Below are 22,718 nucleotides of genomic sequence, written 5' to 3'. Positions count from 1 at the left end.
AGGCAGGCCCCCATCTCTGAGCCCCTGGCAGTGCTGAGGGCAGTGCCGTCCATGCACTGCGATGGGCGGGGCTCCAGCGGTCCTCCTTCTGGACCACCTCCCTCTCACTCCGGGGGCTCGGCAGCAGTGGGGACACGGCCAGCGGCAGGCCGGGCAGTGTCTGGGGTGCGGGCTCTGGGCTGCGTTGGGCCACACCCAGATGCTCACTCCGTTGCCAGGCTCCCTGTGGGGTTCCGCAGGCAGCAAACCTCCCTGAGTGCGTCTCGTCTCTGCTCAGCCCTTTGGAGCAGCCCTGGAGGGCCACCACATTCCCTAGGCAGGAGTGAGATTCGCTCCACCCTGGGCGCAGGGCCGGAAGCGCCATCTGTTCCCTGCCCGGTGGCCTGGCTCTGCCTCCCGAGCTCTTGAGGGCCCGGGCTGGCCCCCTGATGCTCTGGGGTGGAGGCCTGTGGCCCCCAGGGCCTCCCGTAGGCAGCATCTCAGAAGGAGCCAGGCGCAGCCTCACTGCAGAGGTGGCCCATGGCCCCGCGGCCGCCCCCTCCCTGCGCAGCCGCCTTGGTGCGGTCCGACCCAGCAGTGGGCAAGCTGAGGCCTGCCCTGGACTTTGATGAATAGTCATGAGGAATAAAGGGGTGGGCCGCCCGTTTTGTTGTTAGATGCAGCTAGTTGACAGGACCAAGGCAGATGGAGAGGGCCAAAGTGCCCACGGCCAGCCCACATGTTCTGCAGCGTCCTGTGCTTCTGCCCGCCTAGCCACGGAGCCTCTCTGCCTGGGTCCACCCTGCCGGGCAGCCGCACCCCTGCCCCCGGCTCCCCGGCCGCCCATCCCCATGCCTCGCCCCGCAGCACGCCAGCTCCCCGGCGTGTGCAGACCCCCGTGCGCCCACCATGCTGTACGTCAGTGACCCCGTGCAGCACTTCGCCTCGGTAGGTGCGCGTCGTGCATCCTTTTCAGGGGGCCTTGGCGGGGCTTTTGCCGTGGTGGAGGATGCACGGGGCATTCTCTTGTCTGTCGCCCTGCTCGGCACCTGGGGCCGGAGGGGATGCCGCCATCCAGGGTGAGCAGAGGCAGGCAGGAGGCGCCGACGGGCTGGGGCCGGCCCCAGGCGCGGAGGCAGGAGCCTGCCCATCCTCAGAAGCTCTGGGGACCAGTGCCCACTGGCTGGGCAGGACCGACAGCCAGGGGGAGGAGGGTGGGTGAGAGTCCGGTCAGCTGGTGGCCTTCCCCAGAGACGTGCAGGTTTCCCTCACTCCCCGGCTTTGGGCTGTCTGAGGCTCAGGGCGGGCTGCCCCACCTGCCCGGCCCTGCCCCCGGCTGCAGGAGCTCAGTGTACCCTGGAGGCTGTCTTTGCTCCCTGGGCTCTGGCTGGCTGTTGGGCTGCCACCACCTGCTCCCAGGACAAGAGCATCCTCACCTGGGAAGCTGCTCATTTGGCTGTGGGGGCAGGAGTGTTTCCTGCCGGCCAAGCTGCGGGTCAGGGGCTCACAGAAAGCTGGCTTCGAGGTGTCCTGTTGCCCCTCACGATGGCGGTGGGCCGGGCAGAGGGAAGGAAGGGACCGCAGCTTGTGCCTGGCCCCTGTGGCCTGAGCCCCGGGAACCTGGTCTCATTTCCAGGTGTGCCCAGTCCCTGGGGCCAGTGGTCACCAGGCTGCTAGTTGAGCAGGTTGAGCTGGGGCTCAGCTGCTCCCCATCGGGCCTTTTTCCTGCCGGGGAGGTGGATGGCGTGGGGGCCACGGGTACCACCTGCCCTGTGGGAGACCCAGCAGCGGGCAGAGGGTTGGGATGGACAGCTGGACAGAGTCCAGGTGTCGCCAAGCTCTGCGGGTGGAGGACAGGAGCCATGAGCGCAGAGCCACAAAGAGCTGCGGTCCCTTGGCCCTGTGCGCGCCCAAAGGTGTGTTTGTGTGTGCGTGTCTGAGCGTGTGAGTGACAGTGGGTGTGTGTGCTCTTGTTCGCATTGTGTGTTGGAACAGGTACGTGTCTTTGTGCCTGCAGGTGGGTGTCCCCAGGCAAGGCCATGGGAAGAGTAATGCCGTGTGTGGGGGACCCAGGAGGGGTGAGGGGTGTACGGCCCGTCTACACGGGCTGACCCAGGCACTGGCTCCGTTCATTCACATCTGGAAGCTTCATGGCCTCTCCCACCCACGGCATGAGCTTTTCATCTGAAACCCAGCCCTGGAAAAGGGTGCAGCCCCGGGCGGGCCACAGCTAGAGTCCTCATGGCTCCCTTCTGTCACTTATTCCGTTACTGACTCATTTACCCACTAGCACCTGTCACTGGGCTCATACAGTGGCCAGGGGCTCCCCGGGGAGCAGCCTTGTACCCCCAGCCTCTCCATGAAGATGGTGCGTGAGCCGGGAGGGACTGTCTCCCTGCTGCCTGGGGGTCTGTAGTCATACACGGAACCCAAGGCAGAGCCAGAGGCCCGGGGACCTGGAGACCAGTGTCCCTGCCCGGCCAGCTGAGAAGCCCCGTGGACACGCAGGACTCTGGTATAATCTTTTCTCTCGAACGAAATGGGTGTCTCGGTGTAAGTCAGCCGAGGCTGCAGCTCATCGCCTTTCAGGGAGTGGGAGGGGTCCGTGATGGGAGGCACGGGCCCCCCCCACCCCGGCTCCGGGCCTTGGAGCGTCGCCTTCCTGCAGGAGCTGTCGGCAGCAGGGGGCCGCTGGCGTCCACCCTGCTGCCGCCGCCGCCCCACCCTGGGGACCAGCAATGGCCAATCTCATCATCACCCGGCTTCCTGTAGACCCAGGATGACCGTGGCCTGTTCATTCGTTCGGTCAGCAAGTGCCTAGAGCAGCTCTCATGGCAGGTAGAGGCTGCTGGAGCCCCTTCCAGGCCAGCTGGGCTGGGCTGGGTCGCACGGATCTGTGAAAGTGTCTCCGTTTCCGTCCCGGAGGGAGAGTATCTGTGATCTTACCACTGCATGCAGAGGGGAAGTGGTATGAACAAAAAGGGTTGAACTTGAGGTCGTGCGGTCGCCTTTGTGGTTATCGCGAGCCCACTGGGCAGGGAAGGGGGCGTGGAGCTGCAGGATGCTGTCGGGGCCCCTGCCTGGGTCTCCTGTGGGACCCACCTTTCTTTTTTTTCTTTACCTCTTTTTTTTTTTTTTTTTTTTTTGCGGTATGCGGGCCTCTCACTGTTGTGGCCTCTCCCACTGCGGAGCACAGGCTCCGGACACGCAGGCTCAGCGGCCATGGCTCACGGGAACAGCCGCTCCATGGCACGTGGGATCTTCCCGGACCGGGGCACGAACCCGTGTCCCCTGCATCGGCAGGCGGACTCTCAACCCCTGCGCCACCAGGGAAGCCCCACCTCTTTTTTAAAAAAAATATTTATTTATTTATTTGGCTGCACCGGGACCTTTAGTTGCGGCATGTAGGATCTAGTTCCCTGACCAGGGATCGACCAGGGATCGAACCCAGGCGCCCTGCATGGGGAGCACAGAGTCTTAACCGCTGGACCACCAGGGAAGCTCCCCGGGACCCACCATTCTGAGCCCCGGTTCTGATGCTGCTGCCCGTAGCCCACGCTGTGCCAACGGCCCACAGCTTCCCGGTCAGGGCTGGACAGCCCCCTGCCGTGGCCCACTTACTGGGGTCCTTCAGCTGGTGCCGGGGTGGGCTTACTGCTGGTCCAAGCATCTTCTCCCACCTACACAGACCAGCAGCTCACGGGGCAGAAGGGAGTCAGGGGCACGCCCCATGGGCCCCTTCTCAGATGGGATGAGCGCGGAGAGTACCCAGACTCTCCAACTTTCCCCGTCCACTCCTCTTTTGGGTGGGCATCCAGGGACCCCACCAGCCGCCTCCCAGGCTCCTGTTTCACTGTGTATCAGTTTAGACTTGCAAGAGATGAGAAGGGCTGTGCTGGACAGCACTGGCTCCCCCATGCCTGCCTCTGTTGACGGGCCCAGGTCCATCTGGGCCGCAGGGTCATCGAAGGCTTGGTCTCGGGTGACTGGGCCTGGCCCCATGCCACAGTCCCATGGGCCAGGCCCATGGTGGGCGTCGTAGGTGTGTGCCCTGAGCTGGGGTAGCACGGGAGGGCACAGCACTTGGGTCTCCCCTGCAACCTGGAGCAGGGTCCCACCTGTCGCTACGGACGGGACAGCTCCTATAGGAGGGGCAGCCTTGGACAGGAGGACCCCAGGAGGGAAAAGTCAATCAGTGCTTTAAGAAATATTTGCTGAGTGCCTGCTACTGCCTATGAGGGCACACAGGAGGAGGGCGTGATCCCTCGTGAGTTCTAGAGGCTGCCTGGGCTGCAGTGCTGAGAGCAGACCACAGGAGGGCAGGGCAAGGCTGGGAGCCGGCTGGAGGCCCGGGATGGAGAGGGATGTAGGCACCTTGGACCCGGTGGGAGCAGGGGAGGGGCTGAGAGCCCTGGGGTTCCAGACGGACGGGGTCTGCTGATGGGCTGGGGGTTTGGACCCAGGTGACTGGGTGAAGGGAATGATCACTTATTCAGCTGGGAAACTGAAGAAGTGGGATTTGGGGTGAAAAGTAAGCGTTCTGCGTTGACTGTGCCGTGTGTGAGACGCAAGCAGCAGACGGAGGACCGTGGGAGGTGGGATGGAAGTAAGCGTGGAGTTTCTGAAGCCGCGGGAGGGAGGGAGGGAGGGGATGTGCGGTGCGGGCAAAGCAGGTCGAGCCCAACAAGGGCCGCCCAGTGGAATGGAGGCATCACGGGAGGTGGTGGGAAGTGATCGGTGAGAGGGAGGCTGTTTGATCTCTGGAATAAGGGCAGGAGAGGACCGAGGCCAACGCCCAGGCTTCTGGAGCCTCGCGGATGGGAGGGCGGTGCGGAGCCGGGGCGCATTGGCTGGGGCAGCGCTTGGACACCTCGGGGCAGGAGTCCTGCGTGCTGGAGCGTGTGGGTGGAGGTGACCACTGGGGAGTCTGGCACAGGTGGGGTTCACAGTCAGGGCGGGGTGGGGCCCCACGCAGGGAGAGGGTCGGAGCCGAGCACAGGGAGAGACGCCACCAAGCAGACAAGAGGGGCGGCCTGGGAAGCGGGGGGAAGGGCGGCACGATGCTGGGAGGTGGGAGGCGACGAGGACAGAAAAAGGACGGGCCTCTGGGGACCTGGCAGGAGGCAGTCCCGTTCCGTGACTGGGAGAGGACAGAGCTGAACTGGGAGCAGGTAGGCCCTGGGCTGGGGACAGAGCAGCAGCCTCTCCCTACCGCGCGCTGAGAGGGTACAAGGCTCTCGGGGCTCGGGGAGGGACTGACCTTTCCGGAAGGAGATGCCGGAGCCTGATTCAGGGGGACAGAGGGGTCGCCCCATCAGCCGGGCTCGCTGGCCCGGCCTCCTGCCCCTTCGCCAGGTTCTAGTTCTATCCCCGCAGCGCCAGCCCTCTGGCATCCCCACTTCCACGTAATACATCCCCCTCTGCCCCCCATGGGTGACTGTCCCTTCTCAGCTGGCGGAAAATCCACCTTCCTTCCTTCTTTCACTTGGCCAGCACCTGGGAGCTGTTCCTGGGCCCCTCCTGCGGCGCCCAGCATCCCGCTCTTTAGGGCCTGTCAGCCTGACCGGCATCGTGCTGGCCCCGTGCTGCTCCCACTCGACTCGGAGCTAGAGGGTCCCTCCTGCGTTCAGTCCCCCGTGGGCTCCCGGAGGGAGGGTTCTGCTCCTCTGAGCAATGTCCCGCCCTCGGCCCCGCGGCTCTCTGGCCCTCTCAGACATCTGGGTCTAGACCTCCCCAGTGCCTGGGCAGGTGGTGGCATCTTCCTGGAGGAGCACCCCTGGCCCGGCCGCCCCCCGCTGGGTTGCTTTTGTCTTCTTCCTTTGCCGTCAGCCTGTTCTGAAGCCTGGTTCGCTGCTTCTCTGCTGTCCCCTCATGGGAGTTAAGCTCTGGAGGCTGGAGGGTGCAGGGTACGGGCTGCGTCTCTGTGCCCACCGCTGTCTCCCAGGGCCTGGGCGGTGCCCGGGAGATGTGTGTTGAAGGGCTGAGCTGCACCCCCTGCCGGGAAGCTGGTCCTGGCTTCAGAGCTGGAGGGAGGGGCCGGGGTCGGCCCTCAGGACTCACTGAGTAAGTCCAGGCCGTCCCCAGTTCTGTGGGCTGCCCCCTCCTCCCCTCTGTGCCATCCCGCAGCACCCTCCCTGCCCCTTCGTTGCACTTGTCACAACTGTCCCCACTGAGGAGGGCCGCCTCCCCGTGATGGCCCCCTTGGTGTCCTCAGTGTCTGGTGCAGGCGGGGCATGCTTAGCGTCTACAGGATGGACAGACAGACGGACAGAGTGGTGGATGGATTAAAGGATGTCAGGGGACACGTGGCTCAGGCTCTGGGGGCGCAGGCAGGGGGTGAGGGCAGACCGCCCCCCAGTGGTGCTCAGGGAGGTGAGAGGAGCCCATACCCCTGCCATACCCCTCGAGCTGGGCCTGTGACAGATCACCAAGCTCCCCACTTTCCTTCCAGGCTCTCAGCATGCTGGGAGGTGGGACGTGGACTGGGCTCGTTTCCTGATGGTTAAAAAAAAAATCTCTGCATCCCATGGGTCACCTGCCTGTTTCCTGGCAGCTCCGCAGAGCCTGGCAAGGGCGCAGCCTGAGACTCCAGACCCCCCGGGGGACCCTGTGGAGGCTTTCGGGTCCAGGCTGCGCCCTCACTGTCTCCGCAGCGCCGTCTGCAGGCGGAGGCTCCGGCTGCAGGTCCTGCAGGCACACGCCTCCCTGGCAGCCCAGAGCAAGGTGTGGAAAGTTCCACATGGCCCTGACTAGGATTGGGCAAGGCCCCGTGAGAGGAGAGAGCGTATGTGCATATTTTCAGGAGGAGAGGGAGCCTTCCCCCCAAGCACAAGTCGAATCTTGTTGGCATTTCCATCCGTTTAATCACAGACTCCTGGAGATGCTGTGGGAAATACCAGCGGGATGGAGGTCCTGCTCCGAGTGGGACGGGTTATCTCCCAGCCAGAGCCTAGACGGCCTGTCAGTCACTTACCTCTGGGCGAGGTTGCACCCAAGCCCAGACATGCCTGCCAGCGAAGATCACGGAGTTGGAAGTTTCATTCTCTATTTTTTGAAAGTCTGGTTTTGGTATCCTCCGGGGAGCACGGGGACACTGGGGGTCAGAGCAGACAGAGAACGCCAGAGGAGGGGCACCTGGCCGACCCTCCCCAGGTAGAGCCTCTGAGATCAGACCCCAGGGCCTCAAACCTGGGGTGACAGTGGTGACAAACAGACGCATGTCTGCCCCACTCTAACCCTAACCCTAACCTTTCCCCAGCACAGGAACAGGATGAACTGGGTCACGCAGGGTAGAAGCTTGGGTCAGGAGGTGCTGTACCTGAAGTGGGAGTGATGGGCTGGGGGCCTCACTGCAGGAGGTGACAGTTGAGCAGGAGGGGAATGGGGAGGGGCCACAGGGCAGGGGGCCCGGCAGAGCGCGGGGGGCAGGGGGCTCCACCTGGTGACCTTTGCACCCAGCCCCCCTCCTATTTGGATGCACACTCTGGTCCCATGACGAAGACGCAGATAACACTACAGTAAGTCCCCTTACATACGAACCTTCGAGCTGCGAACTTCCAAAGACACGAACGTGCGTTCTTGTGTCCAATCACGTGAGTTAGTTCACGTGTCTGGCGTACATTGTACGTCCATTGTACGTTGTAGAGGACGCGTGCGTTCTCTACAAGCGGTTGTGCTTCTGTGTACTTTACTGTACAGGACTGAATCGAGTACAGTAGTACAGTACCTTTATTTCAAGCCCAGCGTGTCCGGAAGCAAGCGTAAAGCAGCGGTGATGTAGCTGGTCCTGTTGAGAAGCTCCAGGAGAGACAAGAGGAAGAAGTAACTGAAGAACCGAAGAGAGTCACGATGCAGGAAATGGCAGGGGATTTTCTATATTTGAGGAGGCGCTGTTAGGATTTGAGGCACAGGACGCAAATGTAGAACAGTACGTGAAGGTTGCAGCAGCCGTTCAGAATGCAATCCAGTGCTACCGTGTCATCTAGGACGAGAAAAAAAGAGCTACTACCCAGACATCGCTGGATCATTTTTTCAGGAGGGTAGATGGAATTGAATCCAGCAAGGAACCAAAACCTGTGCCATCAGCATCAGGCGTGAGTGACATTGCAGCTCGCCCTCCGTCTCCTACAGCTGACGATCCTTCAGCTCTACCCTCTCCCACCTCCTCTCCCTCCTCCAGTCAGTAACTCTTCTTGCCTGTTCACTCGACGCCAGCCCCTGTATTTCAGCTGTTGTACTGTACTACTGTACTTTTCAAGGGACTGTACTGTAAGATTAAAAATGTTTTTTTGTTTTTTTTTTTTTTGCGGTACGCGGGCCTCTCACTGTTGTGGCCTCTCCCGTTGCGGAGCACAGGCTCCGGACGCGCAGGCTCAGCGGGCATGGCTCACAGGCCCAGCTGCTCCGCGGCATGTGGGATCCTCCCGGACCGGGGCACGAACCCGTGTCCCCTGCATCGGCGGGCGGACTCTCAACCACTGCGCCCCCGGGAAGCCCTAAAAATGTTTTCTTTATTTTTTGTGTTTGTTTTTTTTTAACTTTTTATTTTTTTTAATTAATTTATTTATTTGGTTGCACCGGGTCTTAGTTGTGGCACGCAGGCTCCTTAGTTGCGGCTCACCAGCTTCTTAGTTGTGGCATGTGAACTCGTAGTTGCGGCATGCATGTGGGATCTAGTTCCCTGACCAGGGATCGAGCGTGGAGTTTTATGCACTGCGCCACCAGGGAAGTCCCTTGTGTTTGTTTTTTATGTATTAGTTGTGTGAAAAGTATTATAAACCTATTACAGGACAGTGCTGTACAGCCGATTGTGTTAGTTGGGTACCTAGGCTAACTTTGTTGGACTTAACGAACAAATTGGACTTATGAACGCGCCCTTGGAATGGAACTCGTTTGTTATGTAGGGGACTTACTGTATTTACCATATTTCCAATTTTTGCAAAGAGGTCCCCTGCTGGACCACACAGCCAGGCCTTGCAATGGGCCTTGGGCAACTTGAATACCGGTGCACAGAGGCTGACCTTGGGGGGCAGCCTGGAGCCTGTTCCCTCAGGGCTGTGAGGGCACTCTGCAGGCCCTGGGGCAGCGCTAGATGCATGGTGGGTGCTGAAAGCCGCAGGGGAAGTGGGGTGCAACAGACAGCGCAGGGGTAGGCAGCATGGGCATGTCCGCTGGGACCCAGCGAGCTCTGGAGGGACGGCGGGAGGGAGGGAGTTGGGAGGAACTGTGAAACTTCAGGCTGGTGGGTCGCCACCTTGCACATCTGGGAAGGTCACGGGTAGATTTTGCTTGGAGCTGCATTGGGGCTTCTTGGGGTTTTTTTGGGAAACATCCTCACTCCCCGTTGTCAGGGGTCTCAGGGAAAGCGTGGAGGACAGCGATAGGGCCTCCCCGGCAGCCGGGCCTCCCCTTCTGGGGTCTCGAGGGTCCCCTGCCTGATCCTTGTAAGCCTGGCTGAGGTCCCAGAGTGAGAGGAGCCTCAGCAGGAAGCCCAGGCCAGCTGCCGCCAACTTGCTGGCTCTGCACAGAGCAGCCGGGGAGACCTGCTTCAGATTCTAGAAAGAGCTGAGGGTCACGGGTGTGAGATACTGCACGCGCTTAGCCAGGGTGCCGTGGAGCATTTGCTGTGGCTTCACAAAGGCGTGGACAGTTATTTTGGAGGCTTATGGCCAGAGGAAAAGGGATGCTCCCCTCCCCCAATTAAAAAAGACAAACCTTGATCCTTTAGTTCCTTTCAGTCTGGTGGGACCTTAAATACTGCTGCTCGCAAGACCCTCCTCTGTTAAAAACGCACAGGCTGGGACTTCCCTGGTGGCGCAGGGGTTAAGAATCCGCCTGCCAATGCAGGGGACACGGGTTCGAGCCCTGGTCTGGGAAGATCCCACATGCCGCGGAGCGACTAAGCCCGTGCGCCACAACTACTGAGGCCGTGAGCCACAACTACTGAGCCCATGTGCCACAACTACTGAACCCCGTGCACCTGGAGCCCGTGCTCTGCAACAAGAGAAGCCACCGCAATGAGAAGCCCGTGCACCGCAACGAAGAGCATCCCCCGCTTGCTGCAACTAGAGAAAAGCCCACGTGCAGCAACAAGGACCCAACGCAGCCAAAAAAACCCAAAACCCAAACCAAAAAAATAACTTCTCCAACCCTTTCATAAGAAAGGGATAAAAAGACCCAACCCTTTATGGAATAAAAAAGGTCCAAATTTCATCTATTAAAAAAAAAAATACATGACCCTCCTGGAAGGAGCAGGGACACAGGTGCAGTCCCGGAAAGTGCCCCCCAGGGACACTCCTGGCTTCTCTAGAATCCGGCAGTTCAGCCCCAACCCAGCCCCACGGGCAAACCAGCGGCAGCATGGGCGCCCTGGGACCCAGGGGGCAAGCGTTCTGCTGCTCGGCCACTGTCTCCAGGTCTCGCGGCCTCCTCTCGAGAACAGAGTAGGCAGTGGCCAAGCCATGCAGCTGGGCCACTTGGAAAAGCCAGGGATGGAACAGGCCAATGGTGGCTGGGTGCCCTGGGATGGGCGGGGACCCCAGCACTCCCTGGAGGCAGGACCAGAGCTCTGTCTCACAGGGCGAAACTTCATCCCTGCCTGACAGGGAGGGGTCAGCTCTTTGTCAGACTGTCCCCCTCCACCCTGCCCTCTGCCAGAAGGGGGCCCATTTTAAAGAGCCAGAGGCAGGTCCTCTCCCCTCACCGCCCACTGCCAGCTAGCTTGGCTCCTGTGGGGACAGGAGCTCCTGGTTAGCAAGCGTTCCGTGCCACTTCTCTCTCCAAGATTCGCCTCACACGCTGGCTGTCCTCAAGGCTCCGATTAGGTCTGCAGTCGTGCCGTGGCGCACACTTTGGGCACCATGGACTGAACGGCTGGACAGCTGCCCGTGTGAGCTGCAGGTGTCCTGGACACTCAGCAGGTTCTCAATGCAGAAATAGGAGCTGGAATAGGAGGAAGGTGTCGGGATGGGTTGTACACTCTGGTGGAGAGATATTAGCTTAGCAGAAGCCTCTCACCTCTGAGCTCGGGGCTTCCGTGCTGAGGAGAGGTTTCTCTCTCCCGACCCTGCTCCCTGGACAGTGGGGATTCTGTAATTACGTGTCCCATCTTGGGTCCCTGTTCACGCTGGCTGCCAGTCTGCCCTTGCCGCCGGGCAGCCTCCTTTGCGCTTTCGAGTTGTCCTGTCGTTTCTGTCCCTTGCTGAGTCCCTCCTGATCCTTTCTGGGCGTGGAGGGAAGGGTACACTATGACCTACTGGATCATTCTCTGCTGAACTGAAGTAGCACTGGGGGGGGGGGGCATGGGCCCAAGCTGCCAGAAAAGGTCAAACCTCCCAGGGGGCCCCCCCACCCCGAGATGGGCCCTCAGATCCCTGGGCGGGCGCCCTGAGTAATGGTCTTCTGACCACACCTTGAAAGAACATTAAAAGCATGAAACCTCCATTTCTGCCGGAAATGCAGAAGAATGCAAGATGAGTGAGCTGGCCGTCCCATGGCTTAGAAAAGAAGGAGCCAGAACCAGTGTTTCTGCGATAGCCATGCATGTGGCAGCTCCCAGGACCGTGGCCATCCATGCCCACCTGGGGGCAGGTAGGGGGAGAGGGAGCCGGTAGGAACGACAGCAGACACGTCTACGCATTCCGGGTGTCGGGCGCCATTCTCGGCTTCTCAGTGTATTAACTGCTGGGCCCTCACAGACGCCGTTGGTAAGAGGTGGGCACGGATGCAAACCCACAGGGGTGTGCATCATCATGTTACTGAACCCAGAGAAGCAGCAGAGGAAGTCCTTGAACACCAGAACAGGTGGAGAGAGCCTGGGTGGCTTCAGGGAGGAGGTGATCCTTGAGAGGTGGTACAGGTAGGAGAGACAGTATCGGGAGTAGGTGACTAGCACGAGAAAAGGCCCTGTGTGTGGACCTGCAGTGCCGAAAGGAGGCCGGAAACTGGGGCTTCCTGGGAGCTGTTATCACTGCCCAAAGGCGAGCGAGTCCTGTCTTTCGAATCTTTGTGTCCTTGCGGCCGGGACGGACAGATGCTTCCTGAGCCAGTGTTTGAGCTCCGCATTCCCCAGTTGCCCCCGCTTGGCCTGGCTTCGAGTCCCCTCCACTGGGTGAGGCAGCCTGAAACCGTAAGCCCCTGGGGACATAACCAGAGTCGTTTTAAACTTTACTGACAAGTTTTTCTGTTGCCACGTTCACCAAAAAGATAAGTTTTACTCCAGAGAGCACGTGTGGCGCCTCAGTGTAAATCTGTGCTGGGTCCCCTGACTGCGCGTCGCAGCCCGTCTGCACGGTCCTCGTCTAATCTTAGCGTCCTGGAGCCTTGCTGAAGGTGGTCGTGGATGCAGGGAGGCTAGAGATCAGGAGGGAATGGGGACACAGACTGTCAAAGACAGTTTATTTCCCAGGTACATCCCCCCAAATCATTTGAGATGGTTTACAAATTCTACATAGATAATCACATAAAATGGGATACTTCTAAACCCACAAAATCCAGCTCACAACGAAAGGGTCGACCTGGTGAAGCGGGAAGAGCCCAGGCCCTGGAGAAGGCTGGCTGGGACGGCCATCTGTGGGGGTCAGAGGAGGGTGCCGGGGAGCCGCCTCCCTGCCCTCACGGGGAGCTGGCCAGCCCCCGTGCACTGGCAGGGGTGCTGGTTGGCGCAGTGTGGTCACTGCCACGGGGTCTCCTGGAAGGGCTGCCATGGGCTGGAGCTGCCTTGGGCCGCAGAGTGCGCCCAGCACAGGAGTGGGTACAGTGGGCCTGTGTGATTCGGGGGGCCTACTTGGGAGTTCCAGGGTCTGGTTCATTCAGCCCGGAGTTTCTGAGCGTCCAGTCTGGGGCTAACCTGTGTGCGGGAAGGCCCGCAGCAGATCTGCAGGGACTGGGCAAGAGGCCCCTGAGGCTGGGGGCTGGGGACATGGTGGCGGGGCTGGGGTTGGGCGGGACCTGGGCCCCGGGGCAGCCCCCTTTGGACCTCTCTCCGCAGCTCCTCGGGAAGCCTCCTCCTTTCCCTGGGACTCCGGAGGCTTTGGCAGCGGCCGAGCGGGATGTCCGTTCAGGGGCGGGGACCCCCTCAGCCCCGCCCCATTCAGCCTCCTCCCTCTGCAGATGGGTGGCCACACTTGAGGTCTAAGCCCGGCGCCCCATCTCTGCGCGTGTTCTGGGCCCTGCGTGAGAGCACACGTGTGCACATGGCCCCCCAGAGGGGCCCAAGGTGCGCCCTTGCCTGACATGGAGCAAAAATAGGCCATGCTGGATTCCTGCCTGAGAGACGCTGACCCCAGGAGCAAGCCTGGCTGCCCTGCGGAGGCTGGGACGTAAACCCAGGCACACGGTGTGGGTTTGCAGACGGCCCGGCCCGTACCGGGAGGGCAGTCTGACCCCCCTCCCCCGGCCCAGCATCTGGCTCTAAGTTGACAGAGAGCCTCAGAACAGTTTGTGGAGCAAATGGATGGACCGCCTTGGAGGGGCTGGAGAGAGGGGCCCCCAGGGCACCGTCCTGCTCCGCCGGAGGCACTGAGATCTGAGAGGGAAGCCCGAGACCCCCTCCCAGAACTCCAGCCCAGCGTACTGGGCGTAGGGGCCTCCGAGGCTCAGAGGCAGGCCTGGCGCTTCCGGGGATGCTGGGGAGAGGCCACCCGCTGGCTCCCGACTCCCGCTCGCTCGCGGCCCTCCTTGGGTCGGGCCCAGGAGCCCTGCGCACGCATGTAGGCACATGTGGGCCGCCGCGGGCCAGGCGTGCCCCAATCAGCCCACTCTCTTGGGAGTTCTTATTGAAAGCCAAACAAACCAAAAACGCCCTGGTCTTGCCTGAGTTCCTCCCTGTTGCCAAGCGGGTCTCGTCTCAGCTTCCGGGGGCCTCTGGTTCTGGAGAACCCCTACCCCTGCCGGCTTGGGTGCAGCCGCCTTGGGCACAACACTGGCCTCCCCTGGGGTCCAGACTCCCCTGTTTAGCAGCTGGGTCTGTGTGGGGGTGGCCCCAGCAAAGCTCCCTGCCTGGCGGGGGAGGAAACGCAAAGTTCCCTGTGGGTAGGGAAGGAAGGGCCTTTCGAGGTGAGGATGCAACACTTCCTAATCTGCGCTCAAAGCCTCAGGGAAACCAGGGGGACCGACGTCTCTGCTGTCTCGCTGTCTCTCCGTCTCTCCGGGTGTGGGCAGGGGTGTCCCTGGGGAAGCAGGACGGAGGGAAGGAGCGGCACTGGCGGTCTGCCCCGACAGCATCCGCCCAGCACAAGGCTAGTGTCATCAGGCTCCCGCAGAGAAGGGGGGCTCCCCAGGCCCCCAGACCACAGGAGGCCCCTGAGCCTGACACCTTGGAGAGCTGGAGCGAGAGGAGAGGAGATGAGACCCTTGCTGGACGAGGGATGCAGCGGTCCCACATCCCATTAGGACTCCTTGTGGCGGCCGGCGGCCCGCTGGAAGCCTCCAGGCTCCCTCTTGCTTTGTGGCTGCTGGGCGTGGAGATCCTATCAGCCCTGCTCCTTTTGGTTCAATGACTAATTCCCTGGCACTCGCCTCAGATCTGTAAAGAATGTGGACAAGTTAAAATCTGAACACGGTTGTCGTCGTGGGGCTGCCTCCCCCTTCCCCTGAACACGGTTGTCGTCGTGGGGTTGCCTCCCCCTTCCCCTGAACTGGGAGGCAGGGGCAGTTTGCTCTGCTGGCCTGGACCGTGCTCCTGTTGGGGATGGAGCCGGGGGAACAGACATGAAACCCCAGGCTGGGCTGTCCTTGCTAGGGATGTGGAAGGCTCCCTGCAGCCCTTGGTGGAGCGAAAGGGAAGACCCTCCAGAGGGGTCGTGCTCATCACCTAGAAGAGAAAGGAGATCTCTGGGGGGTTGGGTTGGCAGGCTGGGACCCCTCCCCCCAGGACCCACCAGGTTCTCAGCCTCCTGCAAGTGGGAGAAGCAGGCTCACATCCCGTCCTCATTCCTGGGCATTTGTATGGTGGAGTGGGGGGCATCCTGCTGCCCCACGCATCTATCTATCCATCCATACCTCCCTCCCTCCATCCAGCCATTCATCCCTCCCTCCCCCTCCCTCTCTCTCTCCCCGCTCCCTCCCTCCCTCCATCCAGCCATTCATCCCTCCCTCCCCCTCCCTCTCTCTCTCCCCGCTCCCTCCCTCCCTCCCTCCATCCATTCATCCACCCATCCATCCATCATCCACCCGTCTATCCATCCATTCGTCCATCCCTCCATCCCCCCTCCATCCCTCCATCCCTCCATCCCTGTGCCCACTTGCTCTCTCACTCAGCAGCCCTCCTGCGTAACCACTCTGTAAAGAGAAATGCGCTAAAACCCCGAAGGACGTGCTAATAATTAATAATAATAAAAGCAATAACAATAGTTACAGTTGCGAGTCCCTCACTGGCCACTGATGGAGGACCCTGTCCAGTGCCGGCCATCCAGTAGAAGTGGGACACAAGCCACACATGTAACGTTGCATTTTCTTGCAGCCACATTAAAAATGGTGAAAAGAAACACTGAAAAGAATTCAAGAATTCATTTTGCTTTTCCCAAACTACGCTCATTTCAGCAAGTGATCAATATGAAATTGTGAATGAGATATTTTATTCTATTCTTTCCACTGGCACTAAGTCCTTGGGGTCTGTGCCCTTATGTCCACAGCACAGCTCAGTTCACACTGGCCACGTTTTCTGTGCCCGTGCAGGGGTACGTTGATGACCCGTGGGACAAGGTCTGTCCTTGTCGGGTCTGAAGTCCAGTGGGGAGGCGTAAGTGGGGGGGACGCAGAGCAGTGCCGTCCTGGAGCAAGGGGGTGTGAAAGCACGTGGGGCCCCCACCCGGGCCCTCTGGAGGCGTTGGCTGTCACTCCCCTCACGCCCACAATGGCCCGGGCCAGGAGAGGTGAGGCTTGGCCGGGTCCCTCAGTTGTTTTTATTGAGTTATAATTGGCATACCACACAATTCACCGACTTAAAGTATACAATTCAGTATTTTTAAAATATATTCACAAAACAGACTCACAGACTTCGAGAACAGACTTAGAGTTGCCAAGGTGGGGAGTGCAGGGTAGGGAAGGGTTGGGAGTTTGGGATTAGCAGATGCAAACTATTATTTACAGGGTGGACAAAAAACAAAGTCCTCCTGTAGAGCGCAGGGAACTATATTCAATATCCTGTGATAAACCATCATGGAAAAGAACATGAAAAAGACCGCGCATGTGTGTGTATAACTGAATCGCTTTGCTGTACAGCGGATGCTACCACAGCATTAAATCAACTCTACTCCAGTTAAAACAATTCACAGGTATATGGACCCATCACCACAGTCCATTTGAGAGCGTTTTCATGGCCTCAGAAGGGACCCCTGCACCTTAGCTGTCACCCCGAAGCCCCACCCCAGCCCTGGCCGCCCCCATCTGCGTCTGTCCCTGTGGGTTTGCCATCCCTGGACTTTCATGTAAAGGGAACCGTATGGCGTGTGAGTTTTCGTGTGGGCGCCTTCGTGTGGCGTGTTTTTGCATCTCCTCCGGGCTGTAGCATCAGTAGCTTGTTTCTTCCTGATGCTGGAGGAATAACATTCCGTGGCACGGACTCGGCATCTGTTTCTCCACCTGCAAGGCAGGCGAGGCAGTGGGCACTGAGCCTCCTTCGTCTTCCAGGCGAAGCCTCAGGAAGTTAGGAAGGCCTTTGAGGGGACCGCCGACCAGGGAAGGTGGCCTTAGTGGGGCGGGGAAGTGGGGTCTGCCCGGCAGGGGGCGCCCATCCCACTGGTGTTGGGGCCCTAGGTTTACAGGGTGGGGGGAATGGCCCTGGAGGTTCAAATAGAAAAGCCTGAGAGCCACCCAAGGGATCTGTCAGGCGGCAGTTTCGGCCGGGGCCTTGTGCCAACCCCCTGACGGCGTTGCCCAGGCTGGCTGTCCCCAGCGGGGAGGGCATGGGGTAGGGCCTGACGGCTGGTCCGCACTGGGTGGCAGCGGGCCGTCAGGGCTGGAGCATCTGAGGGAGGCACGGTGGGGGCAGGAGGAACGGGGCTGGGGGGGCGGGAAGCGGCTTTGGTAAGACTCAGCCGCCTGTCGTCCATCACCCGTCACCTCCCTCCCCCTCGGTCGTCACCTGTGCTGAGCTTCCTCCAGGCTGGGCAGACCTCAGGAGAGGGTTTCCCTCCCCAGGTCGGGAGGGGGCCCGGGGGGCTCTGTGATGCGGACACGGGTGTGCCTCCTGGGTGCCGAGCTGCAGGGGCCTCTAGGTTATGGAGCCCAGCCCTCCTGACGTGCAAGAGGGAGCTGAGCACTGGGGTCGCCCCACGGCCGGGGTTCTCCCCACCATCCAAGGAACTTGAGGGGACAGAGTGCTTGCCTCGCAGAAGTGGGTGCAGAGCAAAGGGGCCCCTCGCCCGCTGTCCGGTCTGCCTCTCCCCTCCACCCCTCTAGGGGGACTCCAGGCCCTCTGCCCGCCAGATGCAAGTCCCCCCAGTTCACGGACCCCCGGCGTTGCCATCCCCACACCAAGCCTCAGTGTCCGCATCTGCACATCGGGGGCAGTAGCGCCCGCCCTCCCTCCGAGCCTGGCTGGCACAGAGAGGAGCTGTTTAAACATTTGCGGTTAGAGCAGGTCTGGCCCGTGTCAGCTACTGTGTCGCCCTCCTGTTGGAAGCCTCCTGATTGCCAAGGTGGGTCTTCCCTGCCAGCCCTCCAGGGGAGACCTGCTCTGCCCCGGATTCAAGACGCGGAAGCGTGGGCCGGCGCCCGCCCCCTCCCTTCCTCGCCGGGGCCTCCCTTAAGCTCCTGACAAGGGCTGCTGGTCCGGACCCCACAGGGGGTGACCAGGGGACACGCCCACACCACGAGGCTAGGAGCTCCTGTTCCTTCTGTGTGTGGCCCCGGAGGGGGCTAGGCTGCCAGTGCCCTGGGGTGGGCAGAGGGTGTGGACCAGGCAGAGCTGCTAGCGGGGGGAACTGGGGGTCGTTCAGGTGCGGGGGATGAAGGTAGCCTGTCGTCGTACAGAGGCCCTTCGCAGGTGGCCTCAGCCACCGTCCTTCAGCCCCCAGCTCTGCCCCACCACCTACGGGGCTGGACCGAGGGGCCACATCTGGCCTCCCAAAGCCTCTTGGGCAGACAGCCCCTGCACCGGAGCCTGGGGTGTGCCCACCCTGCGCGCGGGGGCCGCCCTCTGCCCTGCTCCCGGGGGTGGGGTCTCCCCAGCTTGAGCTGTAACGGTGACAGTAGGAGGCGTGGCTCCCTGGGCCGGGTGCTGCCCCTGGGGAGTGCAGCCGGGCACCCAGGGTGTCAGTCGGGGCTGGGAGCCGCCCCCCCGCAGGCCGGTCCCCTCCAGGTGTGCTCGGCGGAGCCCCAGGAGCCCAGGCACTGGGAGGCTGATGGAGAGGGGAGGGCGAGGTGAATATGTCAGTTTATCCCAACACAAGTAGTGACCTGTCAGGTGGGCCCCCCCCACCCCCCCGAGGAAATATTTGGGATGACTGAGCTGCTGGCCCTTTAAGGCTCCTGTAACAGGACACCTCCCGGACGGGATGGCTTCCACTCTCCAGCCTGACTGTGTGTCTCCCCCTTCCCTCCTCCCCTTCCTGCCAGTCCCAGTTCCATTTGCTGAGCAGCACCATGGACCAGATGAGCAGCCGCGCGGCCCCAGGCAGCCCCTACGCCCCGGAGCACGCCGCTAGCGCTAACGTGCCCACCCACTCGCCCTACGCGCAGCCCAGCTCCACCTTCGACACCATGTCGCCCGCGCCTGTCATCCCCTCCAACACCGACTACCCCGGCCCGCACCACTTCGAGGTGACCTTCCAGCAGTCGAGCACAGCCAAGTCGGCCACCTGGACGGTGAGTGGCGCCCGGCTCCGGCGGTCCCCTGAGGGGCGCATGGTGGGGAGGGCTGCCCGCGACCTTGGCACCCAGGGATGGCACCGTGCACATCCGTGTCCGCTCAGGGCTCCCACCCGGCCGGGAGGCGGGTCTCGGGGCCGGACAGTCTGGGCGTGCCCGCCCCTCGGACAGCCGCGTGGCCAGAGTGGGCCAGCCTCCCACAGGGCCCCAGAGGAGATGGACATGCCCCTCCCCCTGGCGAAGACAGAGGCAGACCCTTCTCACGAGGACTGTCTGGCCGGCATCCCTGAGCTCAGTGGGGGCTCTGGCTTGAATCCTGTCCTGGGTGGGCAGCAGGCTCACAGCTCTGACACCTGGAGCTGTCTGAGGCTGGCGCCGGGGCCCACGGAGGCCACCTCCTCCAGGCAGTGCAGGGCTGGCCAGAAGTGTCTGTTGTAGGCGGGTTTCAGCTTTGCCCACTCCCTCTCTGGGCTGTCATCTCCAAGCATGGGTGTCAGGGATGGAGCCGCAGTGCCGCGGACCCCAGGTCCTGCCACCGTGCCCTTGGGAACAATCTGACCTCCCTGTCGAGATGGTCGAGATTTTGCCAAGCTTGTAACATCCCCCACACCCACGGCTGCTCCCCGAGAGCTGTGATCTGCTGTTGCCCTCTCTGAGGTTGTGTAAACCCTTGAAACTGCCTGCAGCCACGAGGTAGAATCTACTATTGTCCCATGTCAGAGTCCAGGACGCCGAGGCACAGGGAGGGGACGTGGCCCGCTCAGGGTTATGCAGGTGGTAAGTGGGGGCACTGGCATGGGAACCTGGTGGCTGGCTCCTGCGGCTGTGCTCCCAACCACCGAACTGCACTGTCCATACTGCGGCTGGGAGAGGAAGGTGCTGCCTGATGTCCCCGCTAGGGCAGAGTAAAGGGTTAGGGACACCAAGACCCCCGGATACACTGCCGGCTTGCCTCGGAGCCTAAGGCATTGGGCAGGAAAGGGTGCGCCAAGGACCCTCCAGGTCTGCCCGCCCCCAGGAGGGGAGAGTGAGCCTGGCTCTGGCGGTCCTGGCCGTGGGGCCACATCCCCTCCTCTGGGAACAGCAGCTCCGTGCTCACACCGGGCCCCTGGGAAAGGACCCTGGAGCAAAGGAGTCCATGCAGGGTGGATGCACTCCCTCCTGCCCCCGAGGGAGTGCTGAGCTGGTGACACCGAGGTCCTGCCGCTTTGAGAACCGGTTCCCACTGCCCCCACTGCTTGCTGGCCAGGCTGTGGCTCTCCCGCACTCCTGGGGTGGCCAGAGGTGGGGCGGGGAGGCAGGCAGCCTGGACGGCCCCCTGCAGCTACCTCTGGTTCTTGCCTGAGCCATGGGCTCCCGCAGCTGCCGACCCATTGCTGAGTCAAGGCTCAGACTGACTCCAGGGCTTCCAGTGGCCGAGAGGGGCATCTGCTCCCGTCAGTGCCCAGATGTCCTCATCTGGGAATCTTCACTCCATCTCCATTGGTGGAGGTGATAAGGCTTAACCGGGATGGGCTTAGCGCAGTCGGCGCCGGCATCTTCATTATTTCCTTGGATGATGGGGGTGGGGGTGGGCTGCCATGGAGCCTGGTCCTCCTGGACAAGGTTGTTTAGCCAAAGCTGCACCTGCAGGAGCTTCTTTATTGCCTGTGGGGTCCTGCTCCCCACACCCCTGCTTTGAGGTCTGGCCCTCGAGGCATCGCTACACTTGCACGTCTCTAGTGACAGGAGGCTCACTACTGCCCCTATTCCACATTCTGACTTTTGCTCCCTAAGCCCTTTCTCTCCGTTCTAAGGGGGAGGGTCCCGGTCCCTCCTTCACTGACGTTCTGTCATCAGGGCCTGAGTTGCTGGCCCCGTGGGAGTCCTGGTAGGCAGCTTGGGCAGGGCGGGGGGGGGGGTCCTGGCTCCCTTCCTGTCCATTGTTTGAGGATGCTGATGGGGTCTGTAGCATCTGGGGGGCTTTGAGCACCTGGGATGGTCTGAGCTGGTCCTCAGGGAGGGACGGGAGCCGCCCCCTCCTGGTTGCCTCCACCACCCCCTGCCAGGTGTGTGGCCTCAGGGCTGGAGGGGCTCATGGCTTGGTCACAGTTGTGCTGGCCCTAAGTGGCCCCGTGGGGTGGCCTGTTGTCTAGGACAGAGGCAGCCCAGCGGCTGCACCAGAGGGCAGGGGAAGGCTCATTTGTCTGAGCAGCTGTGTCTCCAACCCCAGCCTTGCTTCCCCCGGTGCCCGAGCAGTGGACACCTCCCTCCCAGCCTGGGCACCTCCACCTGCACCCCCGCTGAGGGCTCGCGGAGCGGAGCTGAGGAGGAGGGTGCAGCTGCTTGTGCCCAGACGCCCTCCCCAGCCCTTCTCCATGCGGGGGTGGAGGTGGGACAAACATCCGTAATGAGATTCATGGCGCCTCGGCTCTGGGGGCAGACCCCACCCCTGCAGGCTCCCTGCCTTGCCCGGGCGGGGTGGGGGACAGGCGGCCGGCTCACGGGGACCCCTGGGCATCCCGCCTGCTTGCAGCTCTGGGGGCCTGGCTGTGCGGGCGGTGCCCAGACTTGCCGCCCGGCTTGCCCTCCGGGCCTCCGCGCCGTGCCGTGCGCGGCCCCGCTACGCCAGCCGGCTGGTAACTGATAGATAATTCGTATTTTTCTCAAGTGCAGTTCCAAACTGACTGCTGCCTTCTCTCCTCTTCCTGCTCAGGAAACACACTCTCAGCGGCCCCCACGTGGCCACAGCTGTTTATGGGTCTTTGGCTTCTGCTCGGCCAAGGCCTCCTGGGAGTCCCCCCAGCGCCGGGCGCTTCATCTGCTTTGACCTGTGTCCCTTGACTTCAGCTCTCACGCCTGCATTCTTTGGGGGCAGAGGGGCCCGGAGCCTTCAGCTCACAGGCGTGTGTGCACGTATGCGTGCACACAACACTCGTACATGCATGCACAAACACGAACACGTGTGCAGACATGCACACACAGGCAGACGTGCAGACACATGTGCAGACATGCACACACGCAGACACTGTACACGTGTACTTGCGCACACAGGCCCGCAGGCCCCTCCTGGTCGCTGCCCAGGGTTCTGACAGCCCCTCCCCTCCCACAGGAGTCAGGAGGAGGCGGGTAGCAGGTAACTGAGCCGCCGGAGGGACCTGTAGCCAGGAGCGGGGGCAGCATGAGATGGCACTGTGGCCGGCGGGGTCGCGGTGTCACAGGGGTTCGGTAACGCCCCGCCAGCGGTCGCTGTTTCCGAGCGTCCTGGCCGAGGCTTGTTCTTTCGGGGCCGTCTGGGCTTTGGAGAGAGACAGACGCCGTGAGAGATCACAGCTGTGAGCAAGGGCCCGGGACCCCGGGCACTGATGTTCTTTGGGCCAGTGGACGGGTGGAGCCCGGACAGGGATGGCAGTGCCGGGTGCCTGGGTCCTGTTGCACACCCTCCCCGGGACATGGCGGGTTGGCCTCTGGGCCCTGATGGCCACTCCCATCCCCGGGGCCCCCGTGGGTTGGCAGTGTGGGGCCTGCTCCCAGCCTGAGCCTCTCCAGGGAAGGGGCTGTCCTTGATGTTCTGGAGGTTTGGGGAGGGGCTCCAAGGTCAGCAGGCAGGCACGGTGTGGTTGGAGCCCTGGCCCAGCTGGGCATCTGTGGGCACTGCTGATGGCCCTCAGGGAAGGCTGCCATGAGGCGAGATGACGCGGGTACGCACGGGTGCGCACGGGTGCGAGGGCACACAGCTTGTCCCTGGGGGCCTCCAGCCAGCCCCCAAGCCTGAACACAGCCCTCTGAGTGACCTCCAGCTGCCCCCGCATCCGACGGGGTGTGTGTCCATCCGTCTGTCCTGGGGGCGAGCTGGCCCATGTGATGTGAATGCCCTCCCGTCCCACCCCTGCCCCAGAAACACGTGGGAGGGGGCCTGGGAAACGCAAAGGCTCTACGAGGGCTTCCTG

The 22,718-nt window shown here is 61.9% G+C and overlaps 1 protein-coding gene and 1 long non-coding RNA gene across 11 annotated transcripts in view; one reads left to right on the top strand and one right to left on the bottom strand.

Annotated features, from left to right (window-relative positions):
• Positions 1 to 22,718, top strand: part of TP73 (tumor protein p73) — a 69,296-nt gene that overhangs the window by 30,583 nt on the left and 15,995 nt on the right. For 7 of the 9 annotated variants that reach the window (XM_033844543.2, XM_033844552.2, XM_033844554.2 and 4 more), the window contains exon 4: positions 18,538 to 18,786. In XM_033844543.2, coding sequence (XP_033700434.1) covers positions 18,538 to 18,786 — 249 coding nt within the window. Of the gene's footprint in view, positions 1 to 18,537; positions 18,787 to 19,193; positions 19,567 to 20,725; positions 22,104 to 22,718 lie in introns of those variants that run through there. The other 2 variants (XM_033844563.2, XM_033844571.2) reach the window with 2 other exon arrangements.
• On the bottom strand, positions 6,721 to 18,580 carry LOC117309030 (uncharacterized). Of its 2 annotated transcripts, none has more exons than XR_004523281.2 (3): positions 15,335 to 18,580; positions 10,996 to 14,791; positions 6,721 to 7,960 (listed from the first exon to the last, which is right to left on the bottom strand). It is a non-coding gene; the product is annotated as an uncharacterized lncRNA (long non-coding RNA). The 2 variants fall into 2 exon arrangements; XR_012328377.1 differs by having other exon boundaries at positions 6,721 to 12,330; positions 14,294 to 14,791.

The sequence above is a fragment of the Tursiops truncatus genome, chromosome 1 (genome assembly GCF_011762595.2).
Source record: "Tursiops truncatus isolate mTurTru1 chromosome 1, mTurTru1.mat.Y, whole genome shotgun sequence".
In the NCBI taxonomy this organism is placed as follows: Eukaryota; Metazoa; Chordata; class Mammalia; order Artiodactyla; family Delphinidae; genus Tursiops; species Tursiops truncatus.
The sequence above is the reverse complement of the archived record's forward strand: the minus strand, read 5'-3'. Positions and strand labels throughout refer to the sequence as shown.